This window comes from Rattus norvegicus, chromosome 10 (genome assembly GCF_021556685.1).
Source record: "Rattus norvegicus strain SHRSP/BbbUtx chromosome 10, alternate assembly SHRSP_T2T, whole genome shotgun sequence".
Classification (NCBI taxonomy): domain Eukaryota; kingdom Metazoa; phylum Chordata; class Mammalia; order Rodentia; family Muridae; genus Rattus; species Rattus norvegicus.
In genome coordinates this window covers 42,012,464-42,027,486 of record NC_141543.1, presented here as the reverse complement: position 1 = coordinate 42,027,486, position 15,023 = coordinate 42,012,464, and the positions used below count along the sequence as shown (strand labels likewise).

The following is a 15,023-nucleotide window of genomic DNA, read 5'->3' as shown; positions in this document are numbered from 1 at the left end:
TATTAAGAATAGGGGTTGGGGGGGTTGGGGATTTAGCTCAGTGGTAGAGCGCTTGCTAGGCGCAAGGCCCTGGGTTCGGTCCCCAGCTCCAGAAAAAAAAAAAAAAAAGGAGTAGGGATTGGGATTGTGGGGTTATCTAGTTACCAGGCATGCTTGTGCTGGCCAGAACTGGGTAGGCAGGGGTGAGTGGTGCAGGATGTGATTCCCATAGGCTGCCAGGCAGGCAGAGAACAGGGATCGGGTCAGATGACACACACCAGACAGACATTGCCCCACAGAGGCGTTCCCAGGCCTGGCCTGGGTGACCAAGCCACATACACTTTCATCTTTGTTTTAGGAATCGGGGACAGAACTGTGGCTTGTTCTCTGGTGGTCTGTGTGGGGCTGAGGAAGGTGAACGTGTCTAGATCATAGACCAGTCCTCTGAACCCAGGAGCCGCTCCGTCATCTCCTTTCTGAGCGTTGAATTCTAGAGTTCAGAGAATTGTAGGATCATGTCGGTATCCTTCACAGACCCAGTGGACGTGTCATCCCTTCTGGGGCTGTGTTAAACAGTCCTGATTGGAGGCCTCAGAGGGTCTTTGGAATTGGCTGCTCTTTTTTGCATCTGGGCCTCAGTGAGCCGGTCTGTAAAATGGTTGGGGTATCCCAGCAGGTGATGTGCCATGAAGGGAGCTACACTCAGCCGCCTGACACCCCCCCCCCAACACACACACACACTTGCTAACATCTGCCCTTGGGCCTGGGCAAGGAAGAAATGACCCTGATGGCCAGAAAGTGAAGGAAAGGTCGTTCAGAATCACATGCCTCAGGTTCAGCATGGCAGAGGGAAAAGCTGGCTATGATGTAGCCAACACTTGGGAGGCGGGAGGGCAGCTCAGCCTCCCCAAGTCCCCGCCCCCCAGGTCTTCAGTCCTCTTGTTCGCTTCCTTCCCAGAGGACTCATCAGATGTTACCTCATGCTCTGTGTAAGTCAGCCCCTGTGTGTGGCTTGCACGTAACTTAACTTCCTAAAGGCTAAGTGAGAAAGACCTTTGCTGCCCCAAGAATCAGGTCCATCCCCACTGGGCTCCAGATGGTCGAATGATTGACAGGAAGAAGCTTTAGAGAAACTTGTCTCCTCTGGCTGAACTTGGGTGGGGGTGGGCCTCAAGAAAAGCAGCACTGGCTGTTTGTAGTTTTGTAGGTTTTCCGGAGAAAGTGCATTCTCTTATCATTCCTCCATCCTCCCAACCCCGACGTCAGCTAGGACAGGGGCCACTATCTGAGGCTGGCAAATGTTGCTATGCCAGCAAGCTGCCTGGGTAGGCACCAAAGGCTCAGGGTATATAGGGCAGCCACACACCCCTCCAAGGACAGCTGACACCCATCTGAGCATCTAGTTAGGGTTTTACTGCTGGGAACAGACACCATGACCATGGCAATTCTTACAAGGACAACATTTAATTGGGGCTGGCTTTACAGGTTCAGAGGTTCAGTCCAGTATCATCAAGGCAGTGTCCAGGCAGGCATGGTGCAGGCAGATTTCTCCATCTTCATCTGAAGGCTGCTAGGAGAAGACGGGCTTCCAGACTGCTAGGATGAGGGTCTTAAAGCCCACACCCACAGTGACAACCTACTCCAACAGGGCCATACCTTCATAATGCCACTCCCTGGGCTGAGCATGGATAGACCATTACAAGGTGTGAGAGCCTACTTGGGACTCTATGAAGTCTCTTGGGAGCTTTAGACAGAGGAAACCTAGGGGTTGGGCGGGGGTGGTGGTGGCAGAGGTTGTCTAGTTACCAGGCATGCTTGTGCTGGCCAGAACTGGGTGGGCAGGGGTGGGTGGTGGAGGATGTGATTCCCATGGGCTGCCAGGCAGGCAGAGGACAGGGATCAGGATAGATGACACACACCAGCCAGACATTGCCCTACAGAGGCATTTCCAGGCCTGGCCTGGGTGACCAAGCCACATACACTTTCATCTTTGTTTTAGGGATTGGGACAGAACTGTGGCTTGTTCTCTGGTGGTCTGTGTGGGTCTGAGGGAGATGTGTGTGTGTGTGTGTGTGTGTGTGTGTGTGTGTGTGTGTGTGTGTGTGTGTGTTGGGTGGGGGAGGGATTTTGGGAGACTGAAGAAGAAAGCTATCAGAGATAGCAATGAGACCCAGCACCAGAAGCCCAGCCTCAGTCCCTCTGAGAGCTACATGTCGGTGACTTAGACCACTGGAAAGCACCAAGTACTCTGTGGGGTGGGACAGTCTTCTCTACAAGGCCCCATAGTGACAGTGGCCTGGCCTGCAGGCCCAGTCTCTAACCATGGCCTGGGGCCAATAGCCGAGAGTACTCCACTTTTGACTAGGCACCAGGCCAGCTTGGTTCTGCTCCTGTAGTCAAGGGGCAGGACAAGGCTGGAGTTAGAGGCCTTGGGTGGTCTGGCTCTGTACTGATCTGGCCTCCCCCACAACTGGTGACTTTCTATTTCCTTTTCCATGAACTAGAAGTAAGGATCCAGCTGACCTTGGGGTCAGGGTCAGGGCTAGGGGTCATACAGGGACAGTGGCCTCCACTTTTAGTTGTGTTGTTTGAGGCTCCTTCTCACCCTGTAGCCCAGGCTAGCCTCACCCTCTCAAGTGTTGGAATGATAAGGACACTAACCCCTTCCCTAGCACATTGAAGGTTGATTTTTTTTTTTATTTCCGTTACCCCCATAAGCAGTTCAGCTCTTAGAAGAGAGGGGAAGCCTTATATTCCAAGAGTGGGCTTTACAGAGCCGTAAGGCCTGGTGCTCCAGCATGGGCATCTTCCCTAATGGTTCAGGAGCAGGATTGCCACCAGCATGAAATCAATTTTACGGCCAACCCAAAAGATATGCTTTCCTACAAATTTCAGCCGCAGGCCTGGACCTTGGCAGGCGGCGTGGATGGGCACGGCTACCACAGCGTCCAGAGTTATTCACGGCTGACAGAAAAATTGCAGTAGTGGACATCAGCCTGCAAATGCCAGCTCATGTCCCCTAGCAACCGTGCTGACTATTAGGCCCTGCAGGACATGGTTGTGGTTCTTGCTATAAGAGTTATTTCAAAGACTGAATGGACCATGTGTGAGAGCCAAGAGGGTGGCCAGAGAGATGAGTATGTGGTAGCCTCATCCTGCTGCCCTCCGAAGGATGGAGAGGAACAGTGGGGAGCAGATCCTGCCCTTTTTTGACCTTGCCATCTGCCTCCCTGTTGGTCCCTATATTGGGGTCCCTCGCCAAATCCTTAACAGCACTTGGCTGGTGGACACAGTCACTCTGTATCAGTCAGCACTCCATTCTCCAGGCCTTTGTCTTCATTCAGTCATAATGGAGAAAGGGCCCACCCCAACAGGGGATGACTTCATCTTGGCTAATTTTATCTTCTGAGACCTTGGGTCCCATTCTGAGGTTCCCAGCAGGAAATCTTGAGGAATTCCACCCATATAGAGGCCCTGGAAGGTGTAAGGCCACCAGGAAGTGGTCTGATTTGCATTTCAAGAGCATTGCTGTGGGATGGTTTTTACTGTCCCTGGGATGGGATGGGGGATGGGGCAGGGCGGAAGCAGGCTGTGAAGAGAGCTGGTGTCTGTCACAGGGAGAGACTGGTGTAACTGTACTGATAGGTTGGTTGTGGGTGTGGGCCCAGAGAGCAGGTCATGGGGAGAGTCCAGTTTTCAGCCTTGATTCCTCCATTACTCCTCTTTGCCCAGAGGGCACGGTGCCTGCTCACACACACCCCCAACCCAACCCACCCCTGCTGCCTGTGCCTGTTTCCAGTACACTGTCACCACGGGTCCTGGTAGACCTCCTGCTGGGCTTAGGTGTCTCAGTTAGGACCACCTGGTCCTGGGAGTACTTCCCAGGATGGTAAGCCTTGGGAAGAGAGAAACACTGGCCCTGTTGCTTTCTACACATTTATCCCAGAACATAGGAAAGCACAGAACTAGGCTGAAGTGCAGGAGGAAGAGAGCAGTGTGGAGAGGAGGTTGATTGACTGCGTCATGGTAAGAGGTTCACAGGCTGCTAGCAATGGTCAAAATCCAGGGCTACCCCTTGAGGAAGGGGCTGGACATGGGAATTGGTAAAGCTGGGGTCAGTAGTGGGTGGACCACGGTGGCCTGGTGTTGACAGTGCAGGTCATATCACAGGGACTGTCACAGCAGAGAACATATTAAATCCCTCCTGTTGCTTCTGCCCACTGCACTGGGTCTAGAATCTCCTTCACAAGTAGTCTCAGAGAGGAAAGGAAGGCCACACCTGATAAAGATCTGCTCATACTACCTTGAGCTAGGAGGAATGGGGTCGTGCCAAGAAGGAGGGGTTCGGGTTGGGGATTTAGCTCAGTGGTAGAGCGCTTGCCTAGGAAGCGCAAGGCCCTGGGTTCGGTCCCCAGCTCCGAAAAAAAGAACCAAAAAAAAAAAAAAAAAAAAAAAAAAAGGAGGGGTTCTTTTTTGTTTTTTTGTTTTTTTTTTCTGGAGCTGAGGACGGAACCCAGGGCCTCGCACTTCCTAGGCAAGTGCTCTACCACTGAGCTAAATCCCCAACCCCGTGAAGGAGGGGTTCTTAATTAAAGGTAACCCAGGAGGCTTATAAACAGAAGAATCTAAGACCTGAAGCCCACCTGGGGACTGGGTAAAGGCTCGAGTCGGAGTGGGATTCAAACTGAGTAGCAGTGGTTGGTAACTGGCCCTATTTCTGGAAAACTCCACATGAGCCCGAAGGTGATATCAGACCAGACTGAGGGAGCGACTCCAGGGCTGGAGCCTGTCGTGAGGCTCCAGAAGTGTGTGAGAGAGCAGTTGTTGGGGGATGGTGGCTCCCTGTACAGGCAGTGACAGGTCTACTTCATATCCTGCCAGCCAACCTGAAAAAGGTGTGCCCGTCCTCTAGGCCAAACCAGGTGACTTCAAAGCCTGCTGTGGGGACATTTCCCAGCTGGCCCCAGGGAGTCAGGGGCTGCCGTCCTTTATAAAGTAAGGTATCACGTTGCTGTGGGTATGGGAGCATTGGCCCGAGTGGAGGACCCTGGCTCAGGTCCCGGGATAGCAGGAAGACATGGGAAAGTTCTTCTGCTTGCGACTTCGTGCTCATTTGAAGCTGCAGCATACCTTGGGGGCAGGCACTGGATTTTGCCCTGACGGTTGTATCTGCAGAGTTGCTTTACTGGGAAGGGGCGGATGTTACAGAGGAAGAGGGGTGTGCCAGTTCCAGACCAGGTACACCCTGCACGCTCAGGGTTTGGGAGTGAATTCTCAAATGTCTTAAGCAGAGGGGAGTTCAAAAGACTGCTCTTTCCAGCAGCGAAGCCCCCTTGAGATGGCTGGCAGTAAGTGAGATGAGAAACCTCTCTTGTGTCTCCTCAGGTGAGGAACCTGTGCTACATGGTGACAAGGCGGGAGAGAACGAAGCACACCATCTGTAAGCTTCAGGAGCAGATATTCCATCTGCAGATGAAACTCATTGAGCAAGATCTTTGCAGAGGTGGGCACAGCGCCCCCTGCTGGGAAGGTGTGTCTTTGGGGCCTGGAAGAGCACGGAGCCCTTCGCTGTCCCTTCTCACCGACATTATAATCATTATCAGGTCCATATGGGAACCTGTCAAGGCCCTGGCTATGCTGATAGCAAGAGTTTGGACTATGGCTTTCTCAAGCCTCTTCCCTTGGGGGCATCACTGGTGCCCTGGGATAGCCCAGTTCTGTCAACGGTGGCTTAGCTTGCACAAGGACAGGTGCAGACCCACAATCTTCGTGGCTCTGCTGGGTTCAAGACAGGCCGGAGCTGGTCAGCCCATGCCTCCTTCCCCCTCAAATCCCCCCCTCCGCACAACAAACCCCGATATACATAAGTAAGGGTTCAGTCCTCAGAAGGCAGCTGTGTGGGGATGAGGCTGGGTCTCCCTCTCTGTGGTGTCATGGGATGAAATTCAGGCTCTGATCAGCTGTGCATAGCATGCATTTAGCAGATGGAGAAACCAGGAGCAAAGGTCTTGACACTGACCGAATTGGTTAGTTAACGGGGCTAGTTAAGGAAAATAGGCTTAACGCACACACACCCATGCACACACGGCACGGGAATGTTATTTACGCTCAGATGTTGAACATACCCAGCAGACACGGCTAGGTAGAGAAAGCTTTGGAGATGTGCCTGCCACTACCGACTCAGCTGATGGGTCATTCTGGGGCTTGAGTTGAGGAGGTGAGAGCTACTGGGCTGCTGCTGTTAAGAGTGAATGGTTACCCCCATTTCTGCCAGTAGCCGAGTTGCTCCATTTAACCTTTGGGGTTACTAGTATTCATTAAAGCCAAGTGTGGTGGTACACGCCTGTAGAAGAAGGGGTCTTAGAGGCTCAGGGATTAAGAGTGCTGGCTGCTCTTCCAGTGGCTATGGCTTCAATTGCTGGCACCACATGGTAGCTCACAACTTCTATACCTCCAGTTCCAGGGCATCCAGCGCCCTCTTCTGGCCTCTGAGGAACTGGGAGCAATGTAGCTTACTTGGTAGGGTGATTGCCTAGTCTGCACGAAGCCCTCCCTGGGTTTGATCCCCAGCATTAAAACCAGACGTGTAGGTACACATCTGATCCTAGCGTTTGGGAGGTAGAGGCAGGAGGATAAGGAGTTCCAGGCTGTGCACCGCTGCTTAGAAAGTTCGAGACCCTCCTGGACTTAGAAGAACCGTTTTCTTACCCATATTTGTTTTATGTGTGTGTTGTCTGCATATCTGTATGTGTGCTACATGTATCCCTGGTGCCTGCCTGTGAAGGTCAGCAGAGCATATCAGATCACCCCTGGAACTGGGGGTTACAGATGGCCAAGTACCACCATGCCGAGTGTTGACCCATGCAGGTGCCGGGAGTTGACCCAGCATAATCAAAGAGGGGGAAAAAGGAGAAGAGAAAATTACTGTGTTGATTGCAGAGGTCAGAGTAGGTCATGGCACTGTGGAACTGGCAGTCATGAAGCCTCCAGAGCTCTCCTGCCCAAGTACAGAAAAAAAGTGGAGCCCCAGCGTCTGCAGTCAGTGGTGGTAGAAAGGGTAGAGGTGATGAGGGGAACCTTTCTGCACTTAGGCCACACAAAGTGCCCGTGTTCAAGGAAGCACCTCTGGCACAGGATCCTACACACCAGAGAGTCTATACCCCAACCTAGAGTCTGGGGACCCTGCAAGTTCCTTGTCTGGGGTAGAAATCATCACTGCATCCTCAGTGCCTGAAGTGGATGCACTCGGGGGAGGGAGGGTGCTTAAGGAGGCTGTAGGGTAACCAAGGTGAGACATGTAAGGTCCGGGGGCCTGAGAATGTCAGGCGTGGGGTCTGAGTTACAGGCAAGGAGACTAATTGGCAAGGTCTAATTAGAGGCTCTGGGGACTGTGAAGAGCTCAGAACACGTCTCTACCTTCTTTTGACATTGTTCCCAGAAGCTTCCCTGCCTCTGCTGAGTAGCTGGGGTCTTGAGGAGCTTGGCCATGGTGGCAGGCCCAGAATCTAAGCCTTTTGTCTTCAGATGATGTCTTTCTGGCCTATATCCAGCTCCTTATCCTGGCATCCTGTCCACAGAGCATCCTTCCCCACCCACCAGAACTCTCCAAGGTCTGTGGCGTTTGTAGGTCACACTGAAGTCCAGGTCCCACGAGGACTTCTTGTGCCTACGTCTATCCTTCACAGAACCGTGGACCCTGTGTCTGGCACACTGACCCTAACCTTGGTACCATGGTTGGCAGACACAGTTGATGGACAGTCCCCAGGCAGCCGCTCAGGTTTAACTCCCCTTCTCTAACACAGAGCCTTCTGGGAGGAGATCAAAGGGCAAGAAGAATGACTCAAAAAGGAAAGGCCGAGAGGGTCCCAAGGGCAGCAGCCCTGAGAAGAAAGAAAAAATGAAGGCTGGGCCGGAGTCTGTGCTGGGGCAGCTGGGTAAGTAAGGGGGCCAAGCAGTGTGAGGCCGAGATGGGCCTCTTAGGCCCTTCCTCCTCCAGGTGCCCACAGCAGCTCAGCCTCACTTCACTGGATAGAGTTCTGCTAGCTCAGGACCTGCCCTGGCCAGGGTGCTGGATCCTCCCAGAGGTCCCTAGAAGTCGGCACCAGACCGAGAGGGAGGGCAGGACTGTTCCACCCACCCAGAGTCTTCACTGTCCCTTGTGCCTTATCCCCTCAACCCAGCCACACCAACCTGCTGTTTATTCAACCCCAGCTGACCTTTCTTGAGCCACCCAGAGTCCAAGAAAAGTGACATCAGGTTCCCTAGTCAGTGCCACAGTAGATCTTAGTAGAACTGTTTCAGGGAGATCTCTCTATCTGGTGTTTCCTGGGCGCTGCTGGAGGCACAGACTGTAGATGCAGTGCCCCCTGGTGGCCTGTTTGCTCCTGACACTTTGAAATTCTTCCTTTCTACTCACTCCACAGTTTAAATAGCTGGCCCTGGGGACAGTCAACCTGGTGAGCAGGGGCTGGCTCCTGCTCTTTGGTGGCATTGGTAGGATGCGTAGACAGAGCAGGATGGCTTGCCTGGGTGGGTTGGTCACCTTGAGCTCACACACCTGTAGCATCTCACCTGCCTTTCTCCCACTCATCAGGTCTGTCCACCTCGTTCCCCATCGATGGCACTTTCTTCAACAGCTGGTTGGCACAGTCTGTTCAGATCACAGCCGAGGACATGGCCATGAGCGAGTGGTCTTTGAACAGTGGGCACCGGGAGGATCCTGCTCCGGGTCTGCTGTCAGAGGAATTGCTACAAGATGAGGAAACACTGCTCAGCTTCATGAGGGACCCCTCGCTACGACCCGGCGACCCTGCCAGGAAGGCCCGAGGCCGCACTCGCCTGCCTGCCAAGAAGAAACCACCCCCGCTGCAGGATGGGCCCAGTGCACAGACCACTCCAGAAAAGCCAGCCAAGAAGGCCTGGGCCCAGGACGGCAAGGGCACGCAAGGACCACCCGCGAGGAAGCCACCACGGAGGACGTCTTCTCATTTGCCGTCCAGCCCTGCAGCTGGGGACTGTCCTGTCCCAGCAACACTGGAAAGTCCTCCAACACTGGCCTCCGAGATCCTGGACGAGACAGTCCCCGCGGCTTCCGACTTGAATGTCCAAGTGCCTGGCCCTACAGTGAGCCCCAAACCCTTGGGCAGGCTCCGGCCACCCCGAGAGATGAAGGTCAGTCGGAAATCTCCGGGTGCTAGGTCTGATGCTGGGACAGGACTGCCATCTACGGTGGCCGAGAGGCCAAAGGTCAGCCTGCATTTCGACACCGAGGCTGACGGCTACTTCTCTGATGAGGAGATGAGCGATTCTGATGTAGAGGCAGAGAACAGGGGGGTACAACGGGCTTCCAGGGAGGCAGGAGCAGAGGAGGTGGTTCGCATGGGGGTGCTGGCCTCCTAACTCACCCAGGCCCTACTCTGGTCCCCTACAAGGCCTCAGCCCAACCACAACTGCCATTTCCAACTGCTGAGTGTCTCAGACCCACCACTCTGTCGTGGTTTTATTTTTAATATAGAGAGAGTTCTGAATTCCACTCCGTTGTCTTTCCTCTGTGCTGGCCTAGGACATTAGGGTTCCTCCCGTGGCCCTGGCTACAGGGACTAGACCAGGTTCTACGTGCCACCCCTGTCCCAGCCCATGCAACATCGCCGGGCTTCTGGCTTGATGTAGACGAGGTGAGGGAGAGAGCTCAGGGCTCCCGCCCACTGCCATTGGGTGACACAGACTGTCGTTTGGGCATTATTTTGTGGCAGATGGGCCATCTCGGGGCCCGCCCCGCCTCGTCTCCCCAAGATTGCATTGGGGTCCATTTTGGGTGGGTGGGTGGGGGTGTCCTGCTGCACTCCACTGATCCCTAAGGAAGTATAACAAATGATACCCAGCCAGTCTATTCACTGTCACAAGCACAACGAGTTTCTATGAGAAAGCACTGAGGGGGTGCAGGGGGCCCGCTGGCTCCTGAATAGCTCACAACATCTGAGGCCCGCCCACCTGCCCGAAACCCCCCTCCCTTGCTGCTCTGTCCCTGCCAGTGTCCAGCGTAAGCAGCTCTGGGAAAGGTTCCCAGAAACCTTTCTGAGCTGTGTTCTTTACTCAGGGGACTCCCCAAACGGTCCTCCCCCTGTACAGGTGGAGGGCTCCAAGGGAGGGCCAGTGCCCAGCCCGGGACTTGGGGCTCAGATCAGCCCACTGCAGAGAATCACTCTGGGGCTTTAACTTCCTTTCTTCCTTTGGGGCCAGTCTTGGCCACAGTCTTGCTGTCTCCATATAGAGCCGGCCAGACCAGACCGTTTGCCTTTTGAAGTTTCCTGATCCTGCTAAGAGATGAGCTTCCTCAATGGTTTCCTTCTGGAAACATCCTTCCAACAAGTGTAGTGGGATCCCGGGGCCCAGGGCAGGCCACTGTTGGCCTGCTGGGGCTGGTTGAATTGTTGCTGGATCTTCCTGTATTCCCTTGTCCCTTAACGCCTTAACCCCCCTTTCCCTCCCTACTGTACCCCCCTCTTCCTTCTCCTCTTCAAATCCCCCCTTCCTCCAAGCCCCCAGGTAGTTCTGAAGAGTTTTGATGGAGTGGCCCCAGGGTGATAGATAGCTCAGGGAACAAAGGAATTCCGTGAAAACATTTTTTTTTCTTTTATGAATTACTCTTGGGTCACTTCCGCCACTGGTAAAGCCAGAACTTCTCCAAACAGAACCTTGCAAAAGTCCAGTGAACCAGTCGAATCATTCTGAGAATGCCAAAGAATCTTTTGACCATTAATACACAGCACAGCCCGGACCTGAAACTGTCGACTTGAACTCCCTTCTCAAAGGAATTGGTTAGCAACGAAGTTCAGATACTTGGTTACGGCGTACACACCTACAGAGAAACACACCTACAGAGAAGAGCCCAAGGCCTCGGAGGAGCTGCACTGCTGTTGCTGCTGCTAGCGCCGCCGCCGCCGCTGCTGCTGTTGTTGGTTTACGGTCCCTGGGCTGAGCCGCTGTGAGTGTGGTCCTAAACTTTGAGGACTCCCTCCCCCTTCTGAGGGGGTGGGAGAATCCTGACTGTGAATCCAGCGTGGTTCCCCCATCGCCACCACATAGATACGCAAAGAGCAAATACACGGGACCTTCACCCACCTCGACTCCAAAATTATCAAGGTACGACAGTGAGTTTTGAGCAAAATCAGAAACCAAGACAATGACTTCAGTTTGGGGATTGGACAAACATGTCTTATCCAAATGGACTCTGAGGGCGTGGGGTGGGTGGGCTCCAAGGATCCTGGGCATCCGGATGGCATCAGCTACCACATAGACTTAGTCTGCCTTCCCGTCTTGGTAGTATTGACTGCTCAGTGTCGGCGTCGGTGTCCCCACCTGTCTCTTGTTTACTGCCTTCGAACAGACCTTCCTTACCCTTGTGCTTTGGGTCACTTCGGGTCTCAATCTCATCTGCTGGACTGCCTGGTGGTCTGACCTGCGGGACACGAAGGGCATGGGGGCTTAAAGAACCACCAAATGCTGCAGGGCAAGGAAGGGGATGTCCTGACCGCTCTGTCCCACCAGGCTCTGTGCCACAGAAGCCCAGTTGTCTGTGATAATGGCTGGTTAGCAGACCCCTTCACTAGGCCAAGCCCTAAGGCAGCTCTCCACCTGTGAAATGTCCATCAGGCCACGGGGAGGATGAGGATGTCCCACAGCCCCTCTTTAGTTCCTCCCAGGCCTCACTGTCTACGGTGTAGATGGCTTTGCCACAAATACGACCAAGGCACTTTTTTCCAGGCCAGAGGCAATGCCCACTCTTGCCCTCATCCACTACCCCTCCTTAGGGAGGGAGAAAGGACTCTGTGACTCGTTCTGGCTAATGTACCCCTTCCACCTCATTTCCTCATCACAGGCTAATGTGCAAGGAAAGTATTTTTCTGTATCATAAGTGTATTTTGAAACAAGTAAAGAAAAGAAAGATAGAATGCTCGTTTACTTTATTAAATGGGCTCTGACTTTGCGAATGGCATGAGAGTGAGTCTTTGCAATGTAAGGGCCTCAGGTTTGTTGGAGAAGCCAGCCACCCAGGTTCCTGGGCAGAGGTATTGGAGAGAGGGAGAGTGAGTGAGTGAGTGTGTGTGTGTGTGTGTGTGCATATGTGTGTGTGTACATAATGTGTATGTGTGTGTGCATGTGTGTGTGCATGTGTGTGCGTGCGTGCATGAATATGCATGTGCGTGCGTGCATGAATATGCATGTGCGTGTGCGCATGCATATGTGTGTGCGCGCGTGCGCGTGTGTGTGCATATGTGTGTGCATGCGCGCGCGCGCGCGCGCGTGTGTGTGTGTGTGTGTGTGTGTGTGTGTGTGTGTGTGTGTGTGTGTGTCAGAGTGCTGTGCAGATGTATGTGCAGTGCATGGATACCCTATGGGACTTGCTGGGTTTTTTGGAGACTCAACTGCCTGATTCTACAGGAACATTGGCAACAGGTTAGACTTTGGGTTTCCTCACCATTGCCACATAAGGTCAACCTGTGCCCATGCCTGAAGCTCTGCGTAACAATATGTGATCTCTGTAGTAAGGTCCTTGAGGAGGCTACTCTCCCGTGCCCTTGGCCCAGCTGGCCACATTGGCCGAGGAGCCAGAGGTGTTGGAGTCGGGGGACCTTTGGTCGTTCTTTAAGCCACTTCCTGCCGCCTTCTCTCAAGGATGCACGCTTGTGCTCCATCCAAATCGATTGGGGGTGGCGGTGGGGAGGGTCCTATGAATGTCACAGGAGGAGATACCTTCTGTCTTTGTTTCAAAGAAAGTGATGTGCCATTTGTTAATATACAAGAGAAATATTGAAAATATATTGAAAAGAGCAATTTTAAATTATTTTTGGCTTATGTTGCAATATTTATTTTCTTGTATTAGAGAAGATTTCTTTGTAGAGAAAAAAATGTATTTTTCATTACCGCAAAGACCTATTTCTCCTTTTTGTACATTGTCCTCGTTCGCGACCCTTAACGAGCAATAGAATGTTCGGTCACCCCGCGTGGCCAGTGCCCACTGTGCCCTGCATGACTGTGTTGTTGCTGCTGCTGCTGCTGCATAGTTTCCGGCCCTGTCCTGTCCTGCTCACTCACAAGGGCATCTGGATCGCAGCCCCCACCAGGGTCTGTGTCTAAGGAGCCCACAGCACTCCTCGTGTGTTGGCAAATTCAGTTAATAAAGCAATGTTTTCTGTGCTGGCTACTGTGAGGTTCTGTTGCATTAGGTGGGTAGGAGACCTAGAAATCCCGTCGCATGCCCACAGCGGTATGCTCAGCGGGAGTCCCAAGTTCTAGTGGCTCACACATTCAGTACACACCGCTGGCTGTACCTTAGAGGGGGTGTCTTTGATCGTCAGGGTTAGCCCCTGGCATGCAGGGTCAGGGATGAGAAAATAACCTGAAATCAAGCCTCCAGTAAAGTACCCCATCGAAGGTAGGACCCAGGGAGGGTGGCTCTGAGAGAGTGGCAGCATTCCTTCCTGCTACATACTACTAAGGTGCTCTACCTACCCAACCTCCCAGTGGAAACCCAGAGAACCAGCAGTAATAAATGTGGCACATGGCGTTGGGGATTTGGCTCAGTGGTAGAGCGCTTGCCTAGCAAACGCAAGGCCCTGGGTTCGGTCCCCAGCTCCAAAAAATAAATAAATAAATAAATAAATAAATAAATAAATAAATGTGGCACGTGCATATGACCCCAGCAGTAATAAATGTGGCACGTACATATGACCCCAGCAGTAATAAATGTGGCACGTGCATTTGACCCCAACACTTGGGAGATCCAAAGTTACTCTCCCAATACATAGCAAGTTTGGGGGATGTTGGGGAAGTCATCTGAGGTCAGTCTCCAAAACCTTTAAAAAGATGGACTTGGTGTGCCAGTAATGCTCAGTACAGTCATGTACCGACCTCCACGTGTGCACAGTTGGACACACATTCCTTTTGTAAATTAAAACTCCAAACTTACTCTACCACAGCCACCAGGCTCCTTGAGATGATGTAATACCATAGTGACGTAAAGTGAGGTGAATTGTTTATTTCTAGAATTTCCCCTTTAATATTTGTGGATTTTGGATGAGGTAACATACAGATAACAAAACCACTCTTGGCTGGGCACCATAGCTCCGTAGGCTGAATGGGTGCACAAAGCCCTGGGTTCAATTCCTAGCACTGCCTTTAACTCGTGGGATATAGGGTATAGATATGTGACATCACGTAAGTGGTACCACGCTCCAGTTGTGACTGGTTCCTAATCATTTAGCCCAGGACCCTGAAGGCTCATCGTGTGTTAGCATTCCCTTTGTAACGCTTTCTCTCCCTCTGAGGTTGCGTCTCATGGAGTCTAGCTCACCTGGAACTCTGTGTAGTTGAAGATGACTTTGAACCCAATCTCCTGCTTCTACTTCCTCAGGGCTGGGATGATGGTGTGACTACCACACCTAGTCCATTTGTGCTGACCCAGTTATTACCATCATGTGACCCTACAAGGGGGTGGTCAGCCAAGGGGGGGAGAAAACTGGGTCACTGGAAACATGGAGTTTCTTTTTACTTTACACATGGTAGCCCAGAGGCCAGGAAGCAATCCTTTAATATTATTTGTTCAATTGTTCTCAATTATATAGTTGTCACAATTTGGTAAATGATAGAATGTAGGGCTGGAGAGATGGCTCAGCTCAGCTGTTAAGAACACTGACTGCGGGCTGGAGAGATGGCTCAGTGGTTAAGAGCACCGACTGCTCTTCCTGAGGTCCTGAGTTCAAATCCCAGCAACCACATGGTGGCTCACAACCATCTGTAATGAGATCTGATGCCCTCTTCTGGTGTGTCTGAAGGCAGCTACAGTGTACTCATACAATAAAATAAAATCTTAAACTAAAAAAAAAAAAAAAAAAAAAAAGAACACTGACTGCTCTTCTAGAGGAGCCCGGTTGGTTCCCAGCACTCACATGGGTGCTCATCTGTGACTTCAGTCCCAGGGTATCTGATGCCCTCTTCTGGCCTTGGTGAGCTCTGCAAGCAAATGGGGTACAAACGTGCAGATA

The 15,023-nt window shown here is 52.5% G+C and overlaps 1 protein-coding gene across 9 annotated transcripts in view; it reads left to right on the top strand.

The window, feature by feature from the left end:
• Nucleotides 1-13,181, top strand: part of Jade2 (jade family PHD finger 2) — a 48,754-nt gene extending 35,573 nt beyond the window's left edge. For 4 of the 9 annotated variants that reach the window (XM_087571648.1, XM_087571649.1, NM_001106998.3 and 1 more), the window contains 3 exon segments: nt 5,365-5,482; nt 7,782-7,913; nt 8,573-13,181. In XM_087571648.1, coding sequence (XP_087427774.1) covers nt 5,365-5,482; nt 7,782-7,913; nt 8,573-9,378 — 1,056 coding nt within the window. In that variant the 3' untranslated portion in view covers nt 9,379-13,181. 9 annotated transcript variants of the gene reach the window in all.
• The last annotated feature ends 1,842 nt before the right edge of the window (nt 13,182-15,023 follow it).